Source organism: Colossoma macropomum, unplaced genomic scaffold (genome assembly GCF_904425465.1).
Source record: "Colossoma macropomum unplaced genomic scaffold, Colossoma_macropomum, whole genome shotgun sequence".
Classification (NCBI taxonomy): Eukaryota; Metazoa; Chordata; class Actinopteri; order Characiformes; family Serrasalmidae; genus Colossoma; species Colossoma macropomum.
The window spans coordinates 10,983,073-11,000,954 of NW_023494797.1; the positions used below are offsets into that span (position 1 = coordinate 10,983,073).

At 43.4% G+C, this 17,882-nt stretch overlaps 1 protein-coding gene across 3 annotated transcripts in view; it reads right to left on the reverse strand.

The window, feature by feature from the left end:
- The window catches only part of tshz3b (teashirt zinc finger homeobox 3b), a 48,966-nt gene extending 31,100 nt beyond the window's left edge, over window positions 1–17,866 (reverse strand). The window contains exons 1-2 of one of the 3 annotated variants that reach the window (XR_005008021.1): window positions 17,126–17,866; window positions 16,549–16,764 (exon numbers count right to left, since the gene is read on the reverse strand). Coding sequence is in view for 1 of the 3 variants with exons in the window: in XM_036584285.1 (XP_036440178.1) it covers window positions 16,289–16,328 (40 nt within the window). In the remaining 2 variants the exon portion in view is untranslated. Of the gene's footprint in view, window positions 1–16,288; window positions 16,488–16,548; window positions 16,765–17,125 lie in introns of those variants that run through there. The other 2 variants (XM_036584286.1, XM_036584285.1) reach the window with 2 other exon arrangements.
- Between the last annotated feature and the right edge of the window lie 16 nt (window positions 17,867–17,882).

Genomic DNA, 17,882 nt, shown 5'->3' on the forward strand with positions numbered 1-17,882 from the left:
CATGTTACATGTTTATCATATATTATATTTAAGTGGCAAGTGATTCCAAACTTTTATCTTGGTAGCATATGATTGTATGTAATATAAGCCAAATCTTAAACTTAAACTCTGTAACAGTAATGAAATTTAGTTTTGCCCTTTTCATTAAAAAAAAACAGAAAATGTACAGTACTGTACAGAAGTCAGAGACCCTACGTTTCATTTCCTGTCAAAATGGCAAATAAGTGTGTTATCTTTTTCTTCAGTGTAAAGGAAAAAAAAATCATATAAAATAACACAGAAGCCTCAACAAAGTAAACTCACTTTTAATTCATTCATTTTTTTGTCCATCCTTTTCCTTCATTACAGCTTCCATTCTTTCCAGGTGACTCTCGGTTTTTCACAGTAATCTGCAGGGATGTTCTTATATTTTTTCCAAAGTTCAGTCTTAGAAGTTGGTTCCATTTTCTGCTTCTCACAATCTAAATAATCCCAAACACAAAACTCCTGTTTCACCTATTTTCCCTTGACTTTCGCTTCCTTATCAAAGTGGATTACTCAGAAATAAATGATTAAACTAAATAAGTGAAGAGGGGTCTCTGACTTTTGCACAGCCTGTTTTTTATTCTTTACACAGCCGTAACCATTTTGTTGTTCTCCGTCTTTCCTACAAAGTCAGAACATATTGTCTTGAAAACGTACAAAAGCAAACACGCACATGCTCACATTCTCATATTTCATTGATACTGAACGTCTCCTCCAGTGTGGTGATTTGTGGCTACCTCAGTGTTTTTAAAATGTCTGCTTTAAGCACAATATGTATACTTTTCCCTTAATCCAGGTGCGCCTTTCCAAAAAAAACTGCAAACTAGAGCCTGGGGATGGAGCGGTAAATCTCTGCCTTCTTCTCCGCAGTGGCTTTAGCTGCACAGGTGCGAGATCCACACTCCAGAACACGGTAAAGAATGGCAGCTCTCGAGTAGCCCGAGACAGGAGCACTATCCTGGACTCGCTGTGGCTGTCTGCAACGGCCTCCACATGATAGTCTGTCTCTCAATCTCTGAAAAACATTAGCGCTCTCTAAATAACAAGCTTGTGTGCGGCTTTCAAAAGAGACATCTTGAGCTACAGTTAAAGAAGGCACACCGGCATGTAGGCCTGAGGCTCTCTGTGGAAGTCGCGGCGCACGCGTACGCGCGCTCGCACAGATGCAAGAGAGCTGGCGACACGGGTTTGAAGAGGAACACTTTAAAGTACGCGTTTGTAGCATTTGCTCGTATCAGAGCGAGGCACTCTATGCTTTCATGTGGTGCCTCTCTCTCTATCTCTCTCTTTCTCTTTCCTCTCTCTCTTGCTCTCTTTCTCTCCCTCTCATCTGCTCAGCCAGCCCTTTTATTATTTCTCCCTCTCCCTCTCTCTCCCTCTCTCTCCCTCTCTCTCTCTCCCTCTCTTTCTCTCCCGATCTCTTTTTAATTAATTACAACCTGGGCCAGTGACGGAGTGAGTGAGCTTTATCTTCTCTGCCTCCACTCCCTCACTGTGCGTCGCGAGGAAAGCGAGGGAGCGAAAGACAGAGAGAGAGGGAGAGAGAGAGAGAGAGAGAGAGAGAGAGAGGACATGCCACACGCCAGTGCCTTCCTCTTCTTCCACTTCCTTCCTTTCCCTCCATACCATCTCATCTTTTTTTTTCTTTATTTCTTCTCCCTCCCTCCCTCCCTTTTGCACAGACAACCCGGAGCAAGTGCTAGCAAGGGTCATATCTTTTTAATTATCTTTCCTGCCTTTGATTAATTATTCCGTCTGACAATAGCGTGTTTCTAATGCTTTTCACCTGCCTGCCTTGATTGACAGTGCCTCTGTCTGAGTCAAAGCAAACAGCTGCTGCCATGATTGCCTAGCAACCAGGAGGTGATGGATGAGACCCAAAGATGGATGGCCACAATAAATCATGTCTCCTGCTATAAAACTGGAAAAAGAGAGAGAGAGAGAGAGAGAGAGAGAGAGAGAGAGAGAGGGACGAGGAAAGGGGGGAAAAAGAGCACGCAAAAACAAAACAACCTTTCTCTACCTCCCTACTGCTCCTACTCTCCCTTACTCAAGTTCTTTTCTCTCTCTCTTCTTTCTCTGGTACATCAAATCTGATCAAGCTAGCAGTGAACCTGAGCTTTTCTGCTTAGTTAAATGGGACCGTGAGTGGAAACCCACAAGGCCAAACAAGCTTAATGATTTTTTATCTTCTGCGGTGGTCTCTTAAAGGGTCCCTATCATAAAAAAACAACATTTTCCTCTCTTTTTTTTTTTCATGTAAAGTTTCAAAATGTACAATTCAATTCCTATTCTATACAGTCCATGCATGGAAACTAAGCTGCCTGCTCTAAACTCACTGTTTCTGTGCTGTCACAAAAAACAACATGCTGATATATATCCACTTTGTCAGCCTACAGTTTAGCTTTCAGGAGTGTTTCTGCTTTTTGAACGGGGCACAATACGGGACACAGCCAATAAGAATACAGTACATTTACATATCATTCATTAACATTCACATAGGCAGAGTAACAAAACCAGCTAGGATTAAAGGATAAAAAGAGGTTTTAAAACGTTCATGTAAGAATGAATTTTGCACAGTTTTGTTTGTGTGTAAAACCACACAAATGTCATAAATGGACATCATGGGAAAAATGAATAAAAACACAACAAAGTCTAAGCTATGGGCGCTTCAGTCTGTCATATGCTGGGAATGTTCTAGATGCTGGAACAAGACAACAGAGCATCCCAGAACACCCACGAAAGCCCACAATGCATGACTCAAACCCAAACAATTAATCAAGTCCAGTTCAATACAACTGAATCTGTGATATGTCCTAATACAAATATACCAGTACATCCCCGCACCCTAACAATGGACAAATAGATCAAGTGTTAAAATGGGCGAGCAAAACCAAGGAGGTGAAATGAAGCAGCTCAGATGTCTTAAATACGTCAGAATAAACTAAGCCTGTTACAGTAACAGAATCCTCCTGTTCAGGTGTGGAAAATAACTACAAAAAATGGTCAAATTGGGAGTTCTGGGAGGGGGGATTGGGTTCATTTGCTTTACTTTTTATTTGTATATTTCTACCAAGCATTTAAACACTTTTTCATCTAGTACTTTTGAGACAATCCCTAAATTACAAATAGTGCAATAGCATGTGAGTTTTTGTCTAATAATAGTGCAGTTCAGTAAACCTGTGGTTGTAGTTTATTGTCGTCTTTAATTTGGCCACAAAGCTGTAATTAATCTGATAAGATAAGAACAAAATTACAAATGTGACTGTAACTTTATCGTACAAGCCTGTGGTGCCACGTGATGCCTTTTAGCCATTGTATGAGAGCTGGTAATGTTTTTGCCAAGACCCGAAGCTGTTTTGTCTGAAACCTGATGCTGTGGTCAGAGGATGTCCTAAAAGGTAGACCATACAACTGGTGTTTTTTTGTACAAGCATGGTATCTGCCTGGTGTCCCCCCCAAGCCCCCCACTGAGCTTGTTCAACCAGAGCAGCTCAACAACTGCAATAAATGTGCTATTAAAGTGTGATATTACCTCACTCAACACATTTTAAAGTGTTCATGTGTGGGAATATATAAGAGTCTTTCTATGGTTTGAATGAAATGAATCATCAAATGAGCACCAGCAGTAGGTGGGTTTTTACCTTCACTGGGGTAACTTGGTTAACCATCACCAGACTGAGGCCTATCATGAAGCTAATACAGGACATGCCTGTGAGAAGCAGGCTGGCAGCGATTGCGGTGGAGTTTTCAGCAGAGCTGGGTGCTGCAGGAGCAACTCCCAGGTTCATGTGTCATTAGAGCACCGAGAGTGGTGTGTGTGAGGTAAAGGTCGACTTCATTTCCTCTTAATGAAGCCCAGCTGTTCCCGCTCCTTTCGCAGCCATGACGACAATGGTCACCTCGTCCTGAGGGGCTGTCAGAAAAAAAAAGGAAAAAAAAACAACATAACGACCTCGATGAAAAACGTGTCAACGAAGCAACTTATGGGAAAAAAAGGGAGGTTACCAAGGTTACAGTGCTATGCCGATGACAAACAAACTCACTCTTGTGGCTTGTTTTCAGCCCCCCCCTTCCCCTCTTTCCCCTTTTCAACTTTTATTTTAGAGTCTTCCAAGGCAAAAGCAGACTTTGGGAGCGAGGGAGCGAGTGAACGAGTGTGGCTCCTCTGGTATCTGGTAACAAACAAGGCTAGAGCACTCCTCATCCATCAGAGGAAGCCCATGTCCTGGCCTAGCACCCCCCACCTACCCCCCCAGCCCTTCACACACACAGCTCAGGTTACAGCTTTACACGGCCAGTCTAAATAATATTCAAAATGATGAATGACATGGCCAGCCCTGTATCCATCATCAATCTCTTTTTTTAAGGAGCATCCATCTTCGGTAATGCTCCTTTGAATCATGGGAAAGCGAGAGAGCGCCAATTCACTCGTGCAGACCCCTCAAGAGACAGCAGGAGACAGGCATAGAGCGAGGGAGGAGAGAGACGAGAGAAGGAGGGCGTTGGGTTTTGACTGATACGTGTCGTCCTGTTCTGGAACAAACACTCGCAGGACCTGCATAGAGCAGCCATAAGCCTATATACAGTGAACATAAACTTTTCACAACTCCATAGTAGGACAGGCCCTTCTCTGAGAACTTGACCCAACAATGGATGTTGTGAAGGTTGAATAGCTTAATCTGACTCCACACTATACAAAGTAAGTACTATGACTGAATGATTTCAGTCTTTTGTGTGGCCAAGCATAGGGTAACCCTGAGCTGAACCCCAGCACTTCAGTAATTTAGTTATTAATCTTGAGACATATTCAATATTACAAATTAATTGATACTACTGTACAAAAGTTTACAATCAGTTTCAGTCAACAATGTCTTGAACAGTGTAGACTGAAATGTTATAAACTAGATACCACAATAACTATATGGTTTATTCCCAATTTTACATATTTTAGGAACAGAGGAAGGCATGATATGACATGGTAAAAAAAAAGAAGCAAATATTATTAAATAATAAACTGCAATTATTGATTTATTGCAACTTCGAGTTACAAAATTACAAAAAAAAATGAAAAGCTATTTGATCATCTGATTATTTTGTCACTGCTCAATCATTATGAAATCACCTGCAGCTCCGTTTATAATCATAAAAAAAAATTTTACAGCTTTTTCATTCATTTGTATGGAACCAACATCATATTTTCATGATAGATTAATTTTATACCTGAATTTACTATGATACTACAATTCACTGAAGTTGGAACAAAACCTCATATCTCCAAAATGGTTACTTTACAGGAGAAGGAAAAAAACATACTTTACTTTTCATGTACGTTAATGGAACCAGACTTTTTTCCAAGTCACTTTGGGCTGTTTCTTTTGGTCTATTTATCATGAAATTTACACACAATGTAAAGGGCAACAGGCATTTTCAAATTATGTCAAAAACTTAAACAGTTTGAACAAAAATAGAAAACAAATAGGGATTTTGTTCTGACAGCAGTGAACACAATCATTTATACTAATAATTCTATATTATTGAAAAGTGATTCCAAACTGCTGAATGGTGATTCAAGCTTTTGTATGGCAGGGTATGTAATGCAGTTAGGAGAGTGAGGAACTGAAGTGTGGGCCCACATATGGACCTTCACTGTTTAGGGGCTAATTTGCCTCCAAAATGCATAAAAAATATGTAAGTATTGATTATATTTGAATGATTTCAGTCCTGTAGGTTAGGGTACCTCTATGGCCCAGCATAGGTTAACCTATTAAACTCTAGGTTTTTAGTTATTAACTGTAAAACATATTATTTAATAGTTACGACAAATTATTCGGTAATGATTAAACTACTTTGTAAATTACAGGCCCTAGACTTTAAGCTGATAATCTGATTCTTGAGTATTGACCACATTCGAATGGTCTTGCTGGTTAGGGTATTTTCAATAGGATTAACCTGTTAAACCCTAGGCTTATTATTCAATTAATCAACTTATTAATCAGTAACCACTATGAATTTTGTGGTAATCACTGTAAAGCTTTGTAAGGGGGGGGGGATGTTTCAGTCATTTCAGCCCTGCGACACTCAAGTTAAAGACACTGTGGCTGTATAATCAGCTTTTTGTATTGAAATGTACAGTGATAATAAAAGACCACCTTTAAGCACAAAACAATACCCCCCACCCGACCCTGGGATTCTGCCTGGAATTTTTTCCCCTGTCACACACACGGGTTAGAAGAAAGTAAGAGGGTGAGTGGCATTATTACTGGAACTACTGGATTCCCCCTCTTAACCCCCCCACGACCCCTCTCTCTCTCTTGCTGTCTCTCTTTTTCTCTCTCTCACCTGCCCCCCCTCCTCTTTCCCTCAATCGCTCGGCCCCCGCAGAGGCGTGGAGGCGGTGGCTCCTCTCTGAGGGGGAGACGGCCCCTAACACTGGGCTCCCTGGCAAGGGCCTGTTTGATAAATGACACGCGTCATTCTGTCAGGAGAGAAGGGTGGGTCCGTGATGTATGACCATACCGAGGAGCAGAGGAAATCGACTGTTTGGCATGGAGCGCCTCTCTCTTTCTCTTTCTCTCTCTTCTCTCTTTCTCGCTCTCTCTCTCTTTCTCTTTCTCACATTCCCTCTGTGCTCCCTTTCTTTCTTCTCGGCCCGGGATCAGGGCACTGTCGTAAAAAGTCCTGAGCTGAGTGAGAAAAGAGAGCCCACTTTTTTTTTTTTCGTGTCCTCCTTCTCTTTTCTTCCCCTATCTGTTTCTATCTTCCCTCTCTCTCTCTTTCTGTCCCTCTCCATCTTTCTCCGGCTTATCCTGTCCTGTTTAACTGAAAAGGAAGGCAGAGAAATGAGGAGAAAACCTAAGAAAAGAAGAAAAAAAGGAACGAAAGAGGGAAAGAAAGAGAGCCCTGGCTCAGAGTAGCGTGAGAGGGCAGCCGTATCAATCAAAGTCAACTTCGGCAACAACGCGCCTACTATTTCAAATAAAAACTATGTAACACAGACAAATGACCTTAACATGGGACCGAAACCCGATCTCTCTCTCCGCCAGCCGAAACTTCCAGCTCATCCCTTCTCTCTCTGCTCTCTTTCTATCCCCCGCTCTCTTTCTTTTCTTTTCTTTTCAGTTTTATTTTTTACCTTTCTCTTTCTCTTTTCCTCTCTCTATCTCTCTCTCTCTCTCTCTCACTCTCTCCCTCTCCTTCTCTCTCTCTCTTTTCTTTTTTAACACACTGGCGGTGGGGGCCTGACATCTGCAGAGTGCATTTAAAGAAAAAAATGTGTCAGGGAAGCGTGATCCCCCCCCCACACCCCCCTCCCTCTCCTGCCCCCGCCTCTCGCGCTCCCTTTCATTAGCTCACTGGCAGGGTGGCACTTCTCAAGCTCATTACAGCCAGAGGATTTATGGTGCCGAACCCAATGGCGAAGAAAAGGCATCTGTCAATAATTGCAGGGAGCAGCGCACACACATCTCGAGAAGCTTTGAAATCTCATTAGGTATGCAGTTATCAGGCATAAAGATCAAAAACATTACTCAACTCCGACAGAATCCTACCAAGAAACATTAATTAGCAACAGGCCCGCAGTATAAAATAAAACAGACTTCCTCTGCCTCTCTCTCTCTCTCTCTCTCTCTCTCTCTCTCTCACTCGCTCGCTCTCGCACTGTATATCTTTCGCTCTCTCTCGCCTCTCACACCTGCCTGCCTCTGCCAAGCCATGGAGAACGCTCAGCCACCCGCTGACGCTGATACACGCACACATATGATCATATGCAAAATCACACAGACATGAAAACAGATACAGGAAGGAAATGGTGACATGACATCACCACACACACAGGAAGACATACATCATTATCCATAAACACACTTACAGGTTATTATGAACACACGCGTACACACACGTACACACACACACACACTCAGCGTGGACCCCCACCAGAGTTAACTTCCTCTCCGCTCATTAAATAAAAAACAACAGTAAGGAAGGGGAGGGGGGCGGGGTTAATTCCTAGCATCTGAGACTGATCAGGACATGAAGGGGGAAAAGAGCATGCAGGCATTTTGAGTCAATCTCTCTCACTCTCTCTCTCTATCTCTTTTTTTTCTATGTCTCTCTCTCTCCCTGTCTGTTGCTGTCTCTCACTCCTAACATTTTTTTTTTTCTGTTGTTTTCTCCCCACTCTTTCTCTCACTTTCTCTCTTTTTCTTTCTGTCTCTTCTCTATCGTTTTCTCTTGTTTCCCCCTTTCTCCACTTCTGTCTTCTCTCTTTCTCTACCTGTCTTTTTCATTGTTATCTTTTCTGTCTGTCATTTCTTTCTTCTTTCTTTCCTTTTCTCCACTTTTGCTCTCTCTCCCTCTCTCTTCTCACTTTCTTTCTTTCTGTCTTCTCTCTCAATCTCTTTTTCTCGCTCTCTCTCTTCTTTCTGTTTTCTCTTTCCTTCTTTCTTTCTACCCTCACTCTCTCTTTTTCCTTTTGGTCTTTTTTGCTCTCCTCTCTCTCTTTTTCGCTCTCTTTCTACTTCCTCTTTCCTTCTCCCTCACTCTCTCTCCTCACTCTTTTTTTCTTTCTATGTCTTTCTCACTCCCATCTCTCTTTTTATCGCTTTGTCTCCTCTCTCTTTTTTCGTTCGCTCTCTCTCTCTCTCTCTCTCTCTCTCTCTCTCTCTCTCTCTCTCTCTCTCTCTCTCTTTGGTGTGGATAGAGGAGGAAAAGGCCTGTCAGGCCAGAGAAGGATGTCAGGGCCCAGGCTGGCCCTGATTACCAGGGCCCCCTCTCTCTCTTTCTCTCTCACTCACTGTCTCTCTCTCTCTGCCTTTCATCACCAGCACTGCCATCAAAAAGTAGCCTGCATGTCACACACACACACACACACACACACACACAATGGCGGTGTAAGACTGATGGCTGTCAGTTTCCAGGCGCAGAGTCAAGACAGAGGAGGAGGGGGGATGGAGCAAAACACAGCAAACTACACCAAGACAGGCCGACACACATACACATACAAAAAAAAACCTGGAGTTAGGCCCAAATGACACTCAGAACCAAACCCCCACTGTGAACCAACAACCCCCCCTCCCAAACCATTACTGTCTCGCCTCTGTCCTCCTCTCTCTCTCACTCTCTCTCTCTCTGTCTCTCTCCGCACGCCCCCGTCCCCTCCTCGACATGACAACAACACAGACAGGGATTACTTCCACACGGCCATATTTCACTAGAGCACGCTGGGACTCTTACGGAGATTTAATCCCCCTACGTAGCTGCCAGAGTCTGCACAATCCTGCACGACCTGACACACACACACACACAACACTCACAAAAGGGCCACAGTATCGCCCTGGGCTGAGCGAGAAGAGAAGAGCAGAGAGAGAAAGAGAGAGAGAGGCAAAAGGACACACGCAGACAGTGGAGGCCGAGTTCAGGCCGATCGAATGGCAGTTGCGCACAACTAGGCTAATGCCGTCTACTGTACAGGCCCCGGTGTAAAAATAACTCCTGTAGCAAAGCAAGATCCCAGAAACCCTTCTCATTTCCTGTTTCCTCCCAAACTTTCCTGCCATGGAGGAGGCTCCGCCCACTGTGGCCATGGGGCATTCAATCACACATGGCCTGGAGGTGGCCCTGCAACATCATGTAGTAATGAGGGCTGAATTTTCAGTGCTGAAATAACTCAGTAATGGGTAAAGAAAAGTAGACACTGCTGACTGTCTTTGATAGATATCAAGGGAAAGTCTGTATTGTCACTGTACCAAAAAAAAAGTATCTCCAGATTGGTAACAAAACTTTTAATGCAAGTTTATTTTGTTTCAAGTAATTTTAGAACAGTCCTATTGGTCCATTTATTATTAAATTTCACACAACGTAAAGGACAACAGCTGTGTTCAAATGAGGTAGAACAATAAAAGAAAATAAAATGGATGTATAGCGAAATATAATGTGCTGTAAGACAGTATAATGCTTTTATCAGGCAAGCAAAATCTGCAAATGAGACATTTTTTCATTATTATTATCTAGTAATCTTCTGCAATATGCAGTATATTGTTTTTGTTCTATGGCAAAAAACAAGTTAATTTATAATAAATTACAATGTAAAATACTGCAGTAACACACTAGCCAATGGATGGCCGAGAGCACACAGCACTACACCGATGCACAGTATCAGTGAACGATGCGTTCATAATATCTCAGTCATCACTTACCCAAAATAAATGAATGAATTTGTTAAAAGCAAAATCAAGGTATGTTTGTCCTAACAGTTTAACTGACAGTGTTCTTTTATTGTTTGGCAAATTATTTTTAGGAATTCTCTTTGAAGTGCGATACATGAAACATATCTTTAGCAAAATGATTTTTTTTCACTCTTTTCATTGTTGCTACAAGACAAAGAACATCAAACAAGCCAAAAACCAAAACAAAACTGCAAAGATGGCCATGCGGTGATTTCCTTTGCTTTTTTTTTCCTCCCTATTTTTGTCCTTAACAAGATAAATGGATTCAGACTAAACCAGACACAAAATCAAAGAGGACACATCATCAGCCCTAAACCGGCATGCAAAACACCCTACAGTCAATATGCTAGGCTTATGAGAAATGCTCTTTCTATTTCAACCGGCGTGAAATTTCCAAACGTGCCTTTTTTGTGTGCTTTTCAATATCCTTGAATATCACAGATTATATTGCTGGTATTCAGATAGGCCTATATTAACAAAGGTGAACGCAGAAGCATTTATTTTCATGCATGTGCGTGTGTGAGTGTGCATGTGTGTGTGTGTGTGAGTGTGCATGTGTGTGTGTGTATGCGCGACACACTCCCACGTCACATGGTGTTGCCCTCCCTGCACTCTCACTAACCCTGCTGCAGTCGCAATTCATCGTCATCTCTTCACAAAACAATCTTTAGAGAACAGAGGATGGGGGGGGTTAGAGGGAGAGGGAGAGAGAATGAGGGAGGGAGGAAAGGGGGAAAAATGAGGGAAGGATGCAGCCTTGTGAGCCAATTTAAGAAATAACTGCTGATGCATCAGCTATTGACTGTTTCAGTGCTCGTGATAACGCTCAAGGCGAAACTGTGAGGGAAATGACAGCATCAACCGCCTGCAATAAACTGCAGCCCGCGAGACCAAGGCGGTCCTAATTGACAGCTGTCAAGCTAATGGGAGCCATGACGGAAGATTCTGGAAAAAAAATTCTGTTTATCAACCATCAACCCTGGTGTGGATCCACGGGGAGGAGAACTTAGCCTGCTCTCTCTCTCTCTCTCTCTCTCTTTCTCTATCTATCTCTATATCTCTCGTCCCTTTCGGCTGACTGTTACAACCCCCCCTCCATTCCTTCCCTTATTTCTTTCTCTCTCTGTTCTTTTTTCCCTTCTTTCGTCCTTCTCTTGCTCTCTTTCTCTCTCTCTGCTCTTAACCCCTCTCATTGTTGCTTGCTTCTTGCGGTGTAAAAGGCACAGGACGGCCATAACTAATCATAGTGTCAGTTGGCTGCCTGGGAGCGCAGCGTTTGGGCCAGAGCAATGTGAGAGAGCAGGGTGAGGACTCGAGCCCTATAATCCACATTCGCACATACACAAGTGCGGGGACACCCCGATGCAGCCCTCTGTCCACTGCAGAAAGCATGAAATCCAGTAGAAATCCTGGACCAAAGCAGCCCTGCGCTTGTGTTATCAAAGAATATGAATAATATGTGCGAGACAACTAATTCAACGCCCTGTTGCTTGATCTCCTAAGCAAATAAGCCACATGAATAAGCATGGAAATATGCAGCTCTACTCATAAGACATAGACCTTGAACATAATAATGGAAATAATCACTCTGCTGTATATCTACACTCTGTGCTATTGATCATAACTTTGACCTCCTCTTTATACCGGACCTTGACGGAATCGTCTCGTGTGCGGAATCACACATTATCATTCTCATTTAAATTTTTCAATAAACAAAAGCAAAATGTAAAAAAAAAATCCCAATGAAAATCGATGGGGAGAAGAGAAAAGATAAAAGAGTTCTTTTTCATTGATGAAGGTAATTCTAGAGACTAGTGTTTATGATATAATTTTCTTTTCCTTAATAATGCATATGATTATCATGACTTGGTTTTAATAAGGATAATTAGCATAATTAAGACAGCATGTTTCATTATACTTGGAGTAATTAAATTGCAGTAGGAAAAAAAAGCCTTGTACTGCGTCTTTCCGGTGCTGTTTTGGAAATACGACCGGGACAGTTTCTCTCCTTAAAATGTAAAAGAATAAACATTCAGTAAACACAGTAAATTGGATAAAAATTTAAAAATAAAATGCATGTGCTAAAGAAACTTGGCACATACCTCCACATACCCATCACCATAAACAAATAAAGAAATAAAAAGTAGTACTATTAGTACTAATGCCGTCATGTGATTCGTGCCATGCAGACTTAAGCCTCTACATCAGCATTGTTGGATGTACTGTGGTGTGTACAGATGCATGAATACGTAATGAGAACAGTATGCATACAACAATATGCCATATATATTGCATGTGTGCGTTTACAGTCCAACTCCACATCCAAGGTGAGCGCTTCCCTCCCTCCTCAGAACCCACATTGAGTTTGATTAATCATTCCCCCTCATCTGCAATCAATCAAGCAGCCTCTAAAATCACAGAAATCAGCTCCTTTCCCTCTCTCCAATCCATCTTGCCTCGGATACGACTGCATCCGTCACAAAACCCAGATATTTTTATGAGTCATATTTAGCCGCTTTAAGCACAATGCTGAAGCTACGCGCTCGAGATAAACCAACTTTGAATATATTATAAGGGGTCTCATAATGACCAGTGTCAACACAATCCATCTTCATACATCATCCGGCTCTGCGCTGATGCGTGTAAAGTACAGATCGACTGATAGCTCCACCAGGTAGAGATGTGAGCCCACAAGTTCAGCTTGGAGCCCGGAGCTGATGTTATGAGGGCCCGTTTGGTGTAGTTCCCACCACCTCCAGGCTGTATTGGCTATCTTAAGTAACGAGAACAGAGATGGACAAGAGAGGGAGAGAGAAAAGTTTGATGTTTGATGTTCTCTCAGGCTCCCCAAAACAATTGATATGTTTGGTCTGGCGAAGCTTTGAAGCCTGTGAACAAAAAAACACGGTGTACACGCCATTGTCTGCTCCTGAATGGAGGAGGGCATTGTGGGAGGAAAAAAAAGGAGGAGGGGAAAAAAAAAATCACCCTGGCTAGACAGAGAGAGTAGTGTGTGAGAGTTAGAGAAGAAAAAGAAGGAGATAGATAGAGAGAGAGAGAGAGTGTCATAGAGCAAGAAAACTGTACAACCAATAGACATATGCAGCGCTCCTGATGGAAACAACACTTAAAGTTTGAGCCTTTTTTCTTAGATTGCGTAGTATGTGTAGATATTTTCTTTTCGGTCCAGTTGTTGTTGTACTCCTGACCATTCAGTGCGGCCTATTCTACTAGCCAACATGATTACGCAGGTACCCAGGCCCATTTGTCACCTGCAGCAGCAAATTGAGTTAGTGCGCGGACTAAAGGCATGGAGGACTGTGTAATATCAACTTGATTACATCAAACTAGCTGCAAACCTAATTGGGCTGGATGACAGTGTGCGGAGCTTGTCATCTCCAATCATTAGGCCTGTCAGGAATCCATCAGCTTTACAGCTAATTAGGTGAACACTAATGAAGCTGGCAAAACAACTTTTCTTTTTCTACGGCTGAGCGGGCCTTCTAGACTTAAAGGGGGGAAAAGGAGAGAGAGGGAAAGAGGGAGAGCGAGAGAAAAGCGAGGGAGGGCGAAATGTTCTCATGCAAAGCTCAAGGTTGCAGGGGACTGGATTTTCCCAAAGTTCCTAATCAAGGCCCATCATCTGCCATCTTTCCTTTGCTCTTTCCATCACGACGGCGCAATCAATTTGTCATCACTCTTTGTATGCCACGGCGCAGTCGTCAACCTTATAACTTGCAGCTGTGAGGGCTGCTGGGAGGGAGGGATGGAGGGAGGGATGGAGGGAGAGAGAGAGAGAGAGAGAGAGAGACAGAGGAGGGGCATGGGGTTGGGGGGTAGTGGAAAAAAAATCACAGGAAGTTGCCTCGTCTGGAGCAAGAAAGAAAAAAAAAAAGCCTCTCAGACTGCGCTCGTATTTGTCTTCATCCGCTCATCAAAGGCATAAATGCCTGAATCCTTTTTTCTCTCACCCCTCTGAAATGAGAAGCCTTTCAGTCATCCCTCGTTCCCCTCCCTCCCTTCCTCCCTCTACCTCTTCTGCGTGTCCATTAGGCAAAAGCATTTTGATAAAGTAAAACTCAGGCCTAACGTATGAGGGTGGGGGTTTGAGAAGGAGGAGGTGGGTGGGGAAGGGGGGGGGGCAAAATGAGAGCACTCACTCTGCCAACTTCTGATTGACCATTAGAGCCATTGATGAATGTGGCTGTCAAGGGGGAGACAATTAAATCAAATATGAAACAAAGTCGCTTTGACGGGTCCGACTGATGGAGCAAACCATTCTTCCGTCTCCAGATTAGGCTATTAGTAACATTTTTCATACCAGCTGCGTGTGTGCGTGTGTGTGCGTGGCCGTGTGTCTACAGCGGCATTAATGTGTTTTTATATGTGCTTCCAGAATGTACCCATTTACAGTACGCTCTATTGACGGCTGGCGTGCATTCGTACATTTGGCTTCTGCTGAAGCTACTGTATTTACATTCATGCGGCTTGCAGAAAGTTCACCGTTGGCACTTTTCTTGTGTGTATATATGAGAAATTTCAATAACTACTCGTATTATCTTGGATATCTTACTGAGCTCAAGGGTCTACTCAAACACGGCACTGCTGTGGAGATTCTTCTAACCTGCACGGCCTGAAATAGTATTACATTTTCTTTAGATCATATCGTGTAACAAAAAAGGTGATCATTTCTCACAACAAGGCCTTTCTGTAAGACCTAAATACATACAGCCACCAGAAATGTTACTAGACACCGCCATACACTATCAACTCAGTTTTCAGGACATCAAATTTTGTCCTACAAAAGAACACTAAGTGTCTCTACCTAGTTGTAAATACATGTGAGTCCTCTTAGTGGAAACAGCCCTGTCTGGCCCGCGGTGCTGGATCTGTTGGCGGTGAGTGTGGGCTGGCAATGTGAGGAAAGTACTGAAAGGGCTACACTTAAAAAGATTTTTTTTTTTTAATGGGCAGCTGTCAGAGACAGACGTGACGTCACGGGGATTGGCGTTACCATGGGGATGGAGTTATTGATGTTTATCGGGAATGAATAGATCAAAGGCAAAGGGCGGATGACAGGCGATCAATCAGCCGTCAAATCAAAGATGGCAATTGTCCATTAAACCCTCTTTTCCAGTCCACGTACTTCCCCTGGCTGCGAAATCATCTTTAAGGCTTTTCCCACAAACGGCTGGAGTAAGAAAAAAAAGAGAGGAAAAAAAGAAGAAGGAGACTAGGCGAAAGACGTTTTGTGATCAAAATGTTTGCGCACACAAAGCCCCCAAAAAACAGCGAATAGGAGCATCAAAGGGAGTCATGACAGTCAGCTGACACCAAAGCCCTTTTTTTCCTGCTCTTCTTTATAGATCTCTAATTCATGGAGTCAATATCTGCGCCCAGCGAGGGAAAGGGGAGTTTGAAGGAGGAGTAGAAAAGAGAGAAAGAGAGGGAGAACAATCAAAGCTGAAGTTGACTCGGCTAAATCGGATGAGCTAACTGAGCAGAGCAAAGAGCCTCTTCTGACCAAACTGTTTCCCTTATTCGGATATAAAGCTGAGAAAATCACAAGCCTGGACTTTTACTACAGTGTCTATAAAGTTTGAAGAGCAAAAGTGAGGACGATAAAAATACTACCCTATAAATATACCACGTAAAATCACTTGCTTATTAATTAACGTACCTACATTTGTTAACCGCAGATGATTATAATAAATAAATGAATGAAAAAGACAAGAATTTCAAAGCAAAGCCCAAATATTTTGGAAAAAAACTTCCAAAATGCCCATATCACACAGCCTCAAATCGCACACACACACACACCACACACGTTTCTCGCTGTTCGCCAAAAGCAGCCGAGTCGACAGAGTAGCTCTGAAGCTACACTAGCACACATACTGCAGCAGCAGTAGAAGCCCGCAAACGCTACGAGAGCGAAAACCAGACACACAGACAGCACGCACGCACGGAGAGAGCGAGGAAGGAAAGGAAGAGGAGAAATGGGTGTAATGAGAAGGAGGAGAAAAAAAGCGGTACGGTACCTGCGGAGCGCCTGGGCGCTTGCTGCTTCCTCCTCGGCATGCTGCCCCGCCGCTGCCCGCTTCTCTCCGCGCGTGTGTAGAGTGTGTGCTCGGCCACGACACGGCCAGCCGCTCCGCTACGCTTCGACAGCCGGGGGCTTGCTCGCTTGCTTTCACAAGGCTGGCATGGATGGGCAGTTTATGTCAAAAAAATAATTCGCCAAAATCCCCCCAGAAAGAGAGACCACCCCGGCTGGGGTAAGATGATGTGAAGCTTTTTCTCTCCCCTCTCTTCTTCTTCTTGTTTTTTTTTCTTCTCTCCTTCTTCTTCTCGCCGGGAGAGTAGAACAGTAGAACAGTGGGAGCGAAGGAGAGAAAGAAGGGGGGACCAACAAAAAAAGAAAGAGAGAGAGAGAGTGGGGGAAAAAAGGGAAAGAGCAAAACGCTTCTGCCTTCAATGCGAGTCTCACTCGGCGCTGGAAGCTGCAACAGGCAAGCTTAAAGGAAAACGAAACGATCGCGTCACTCAAAGTCGGCAAACAGGGGGCAAAACATCAAGCACTGTCACATTAACTCCTTACGCTCCTGACGCTTTGGCTGAGCTCCTCTGTCTATATGTCTCTCTCTCTCTCTCTCTCTCTCTCTCTCTCTCTCTCTCGCTCTCTCTCTCTCACACACACACATTCGCGCGCTAGTAGTAAACTCCCAATTCGTGAGCACACACTGATGACTGACGTTTAAATATGTGACAAGCAGTGCACGCACACTACACACACGCGCGCACACATGCACGCGCAATCACAATAAAGAATTCGAATTGTGCTCGAAGGTGTGAATGTGAGCAACGCGGGTACTTACTGAGGCGTTTGGCTCGCGCCGGTATCCATGAGGGCTATCCAGTCCCAGTAAACACGATTTATGAAGAAAATCAGTTTTAAAGAAAAAGAGAGCAGAAGGAGGACAGAATGCGGTGTTAGGTTTGGAAAATCCCCAAAATGAAACTCCTCGCGCTTTCAGATCAGATCAGATGTCCATCTGTTTTGTTATGAATGAAGAGATGGGGTGAAAAGACACGGGGCTGAAGGAGGGATGGAGAGAGTGAGGTTTTTTTTGTCCAAATCCGACCGAGAGCGCTGCGGATCGATGTGATCGGCGCTCGATTGGAGCCGCCTCGCCGTAGGAGGAGGAGGAGGAGGAGGAGGAGGAGGAGGAGGAGAAAGAAGCTGCTGCTCCACTAATGGCACTTTAACTCCTTCTTTTGTGTGTTTGCGCGCGCGCGTGTCCTCTTCACATAGAACGCTTTTTTCATCCAGTTTTTTTCAGTTCTTTTTCTTGTCGGTTGTTGCAAAAAAAAAAAGAAAAATCTTTTTTTCTCGTTTTAGTAACGATAAGATCAAATCAGAATTCTCCAAAATAGGTCCATCAGAACGATTTCAAGATTAAGAGCAGAGCAGATTATTAAGAATTATTATTAGTGTTATTAATATTTTCCGTATTATTTCGCTCGTGTCTGATGAAGTTGGAGTCCAGCTGTGCAGAAGTTGTCCGTGTGTTTCTCCAGCTCCTCTTTTTGGCTGCTCCGGAACACACACACACTCACACACTCATACACACA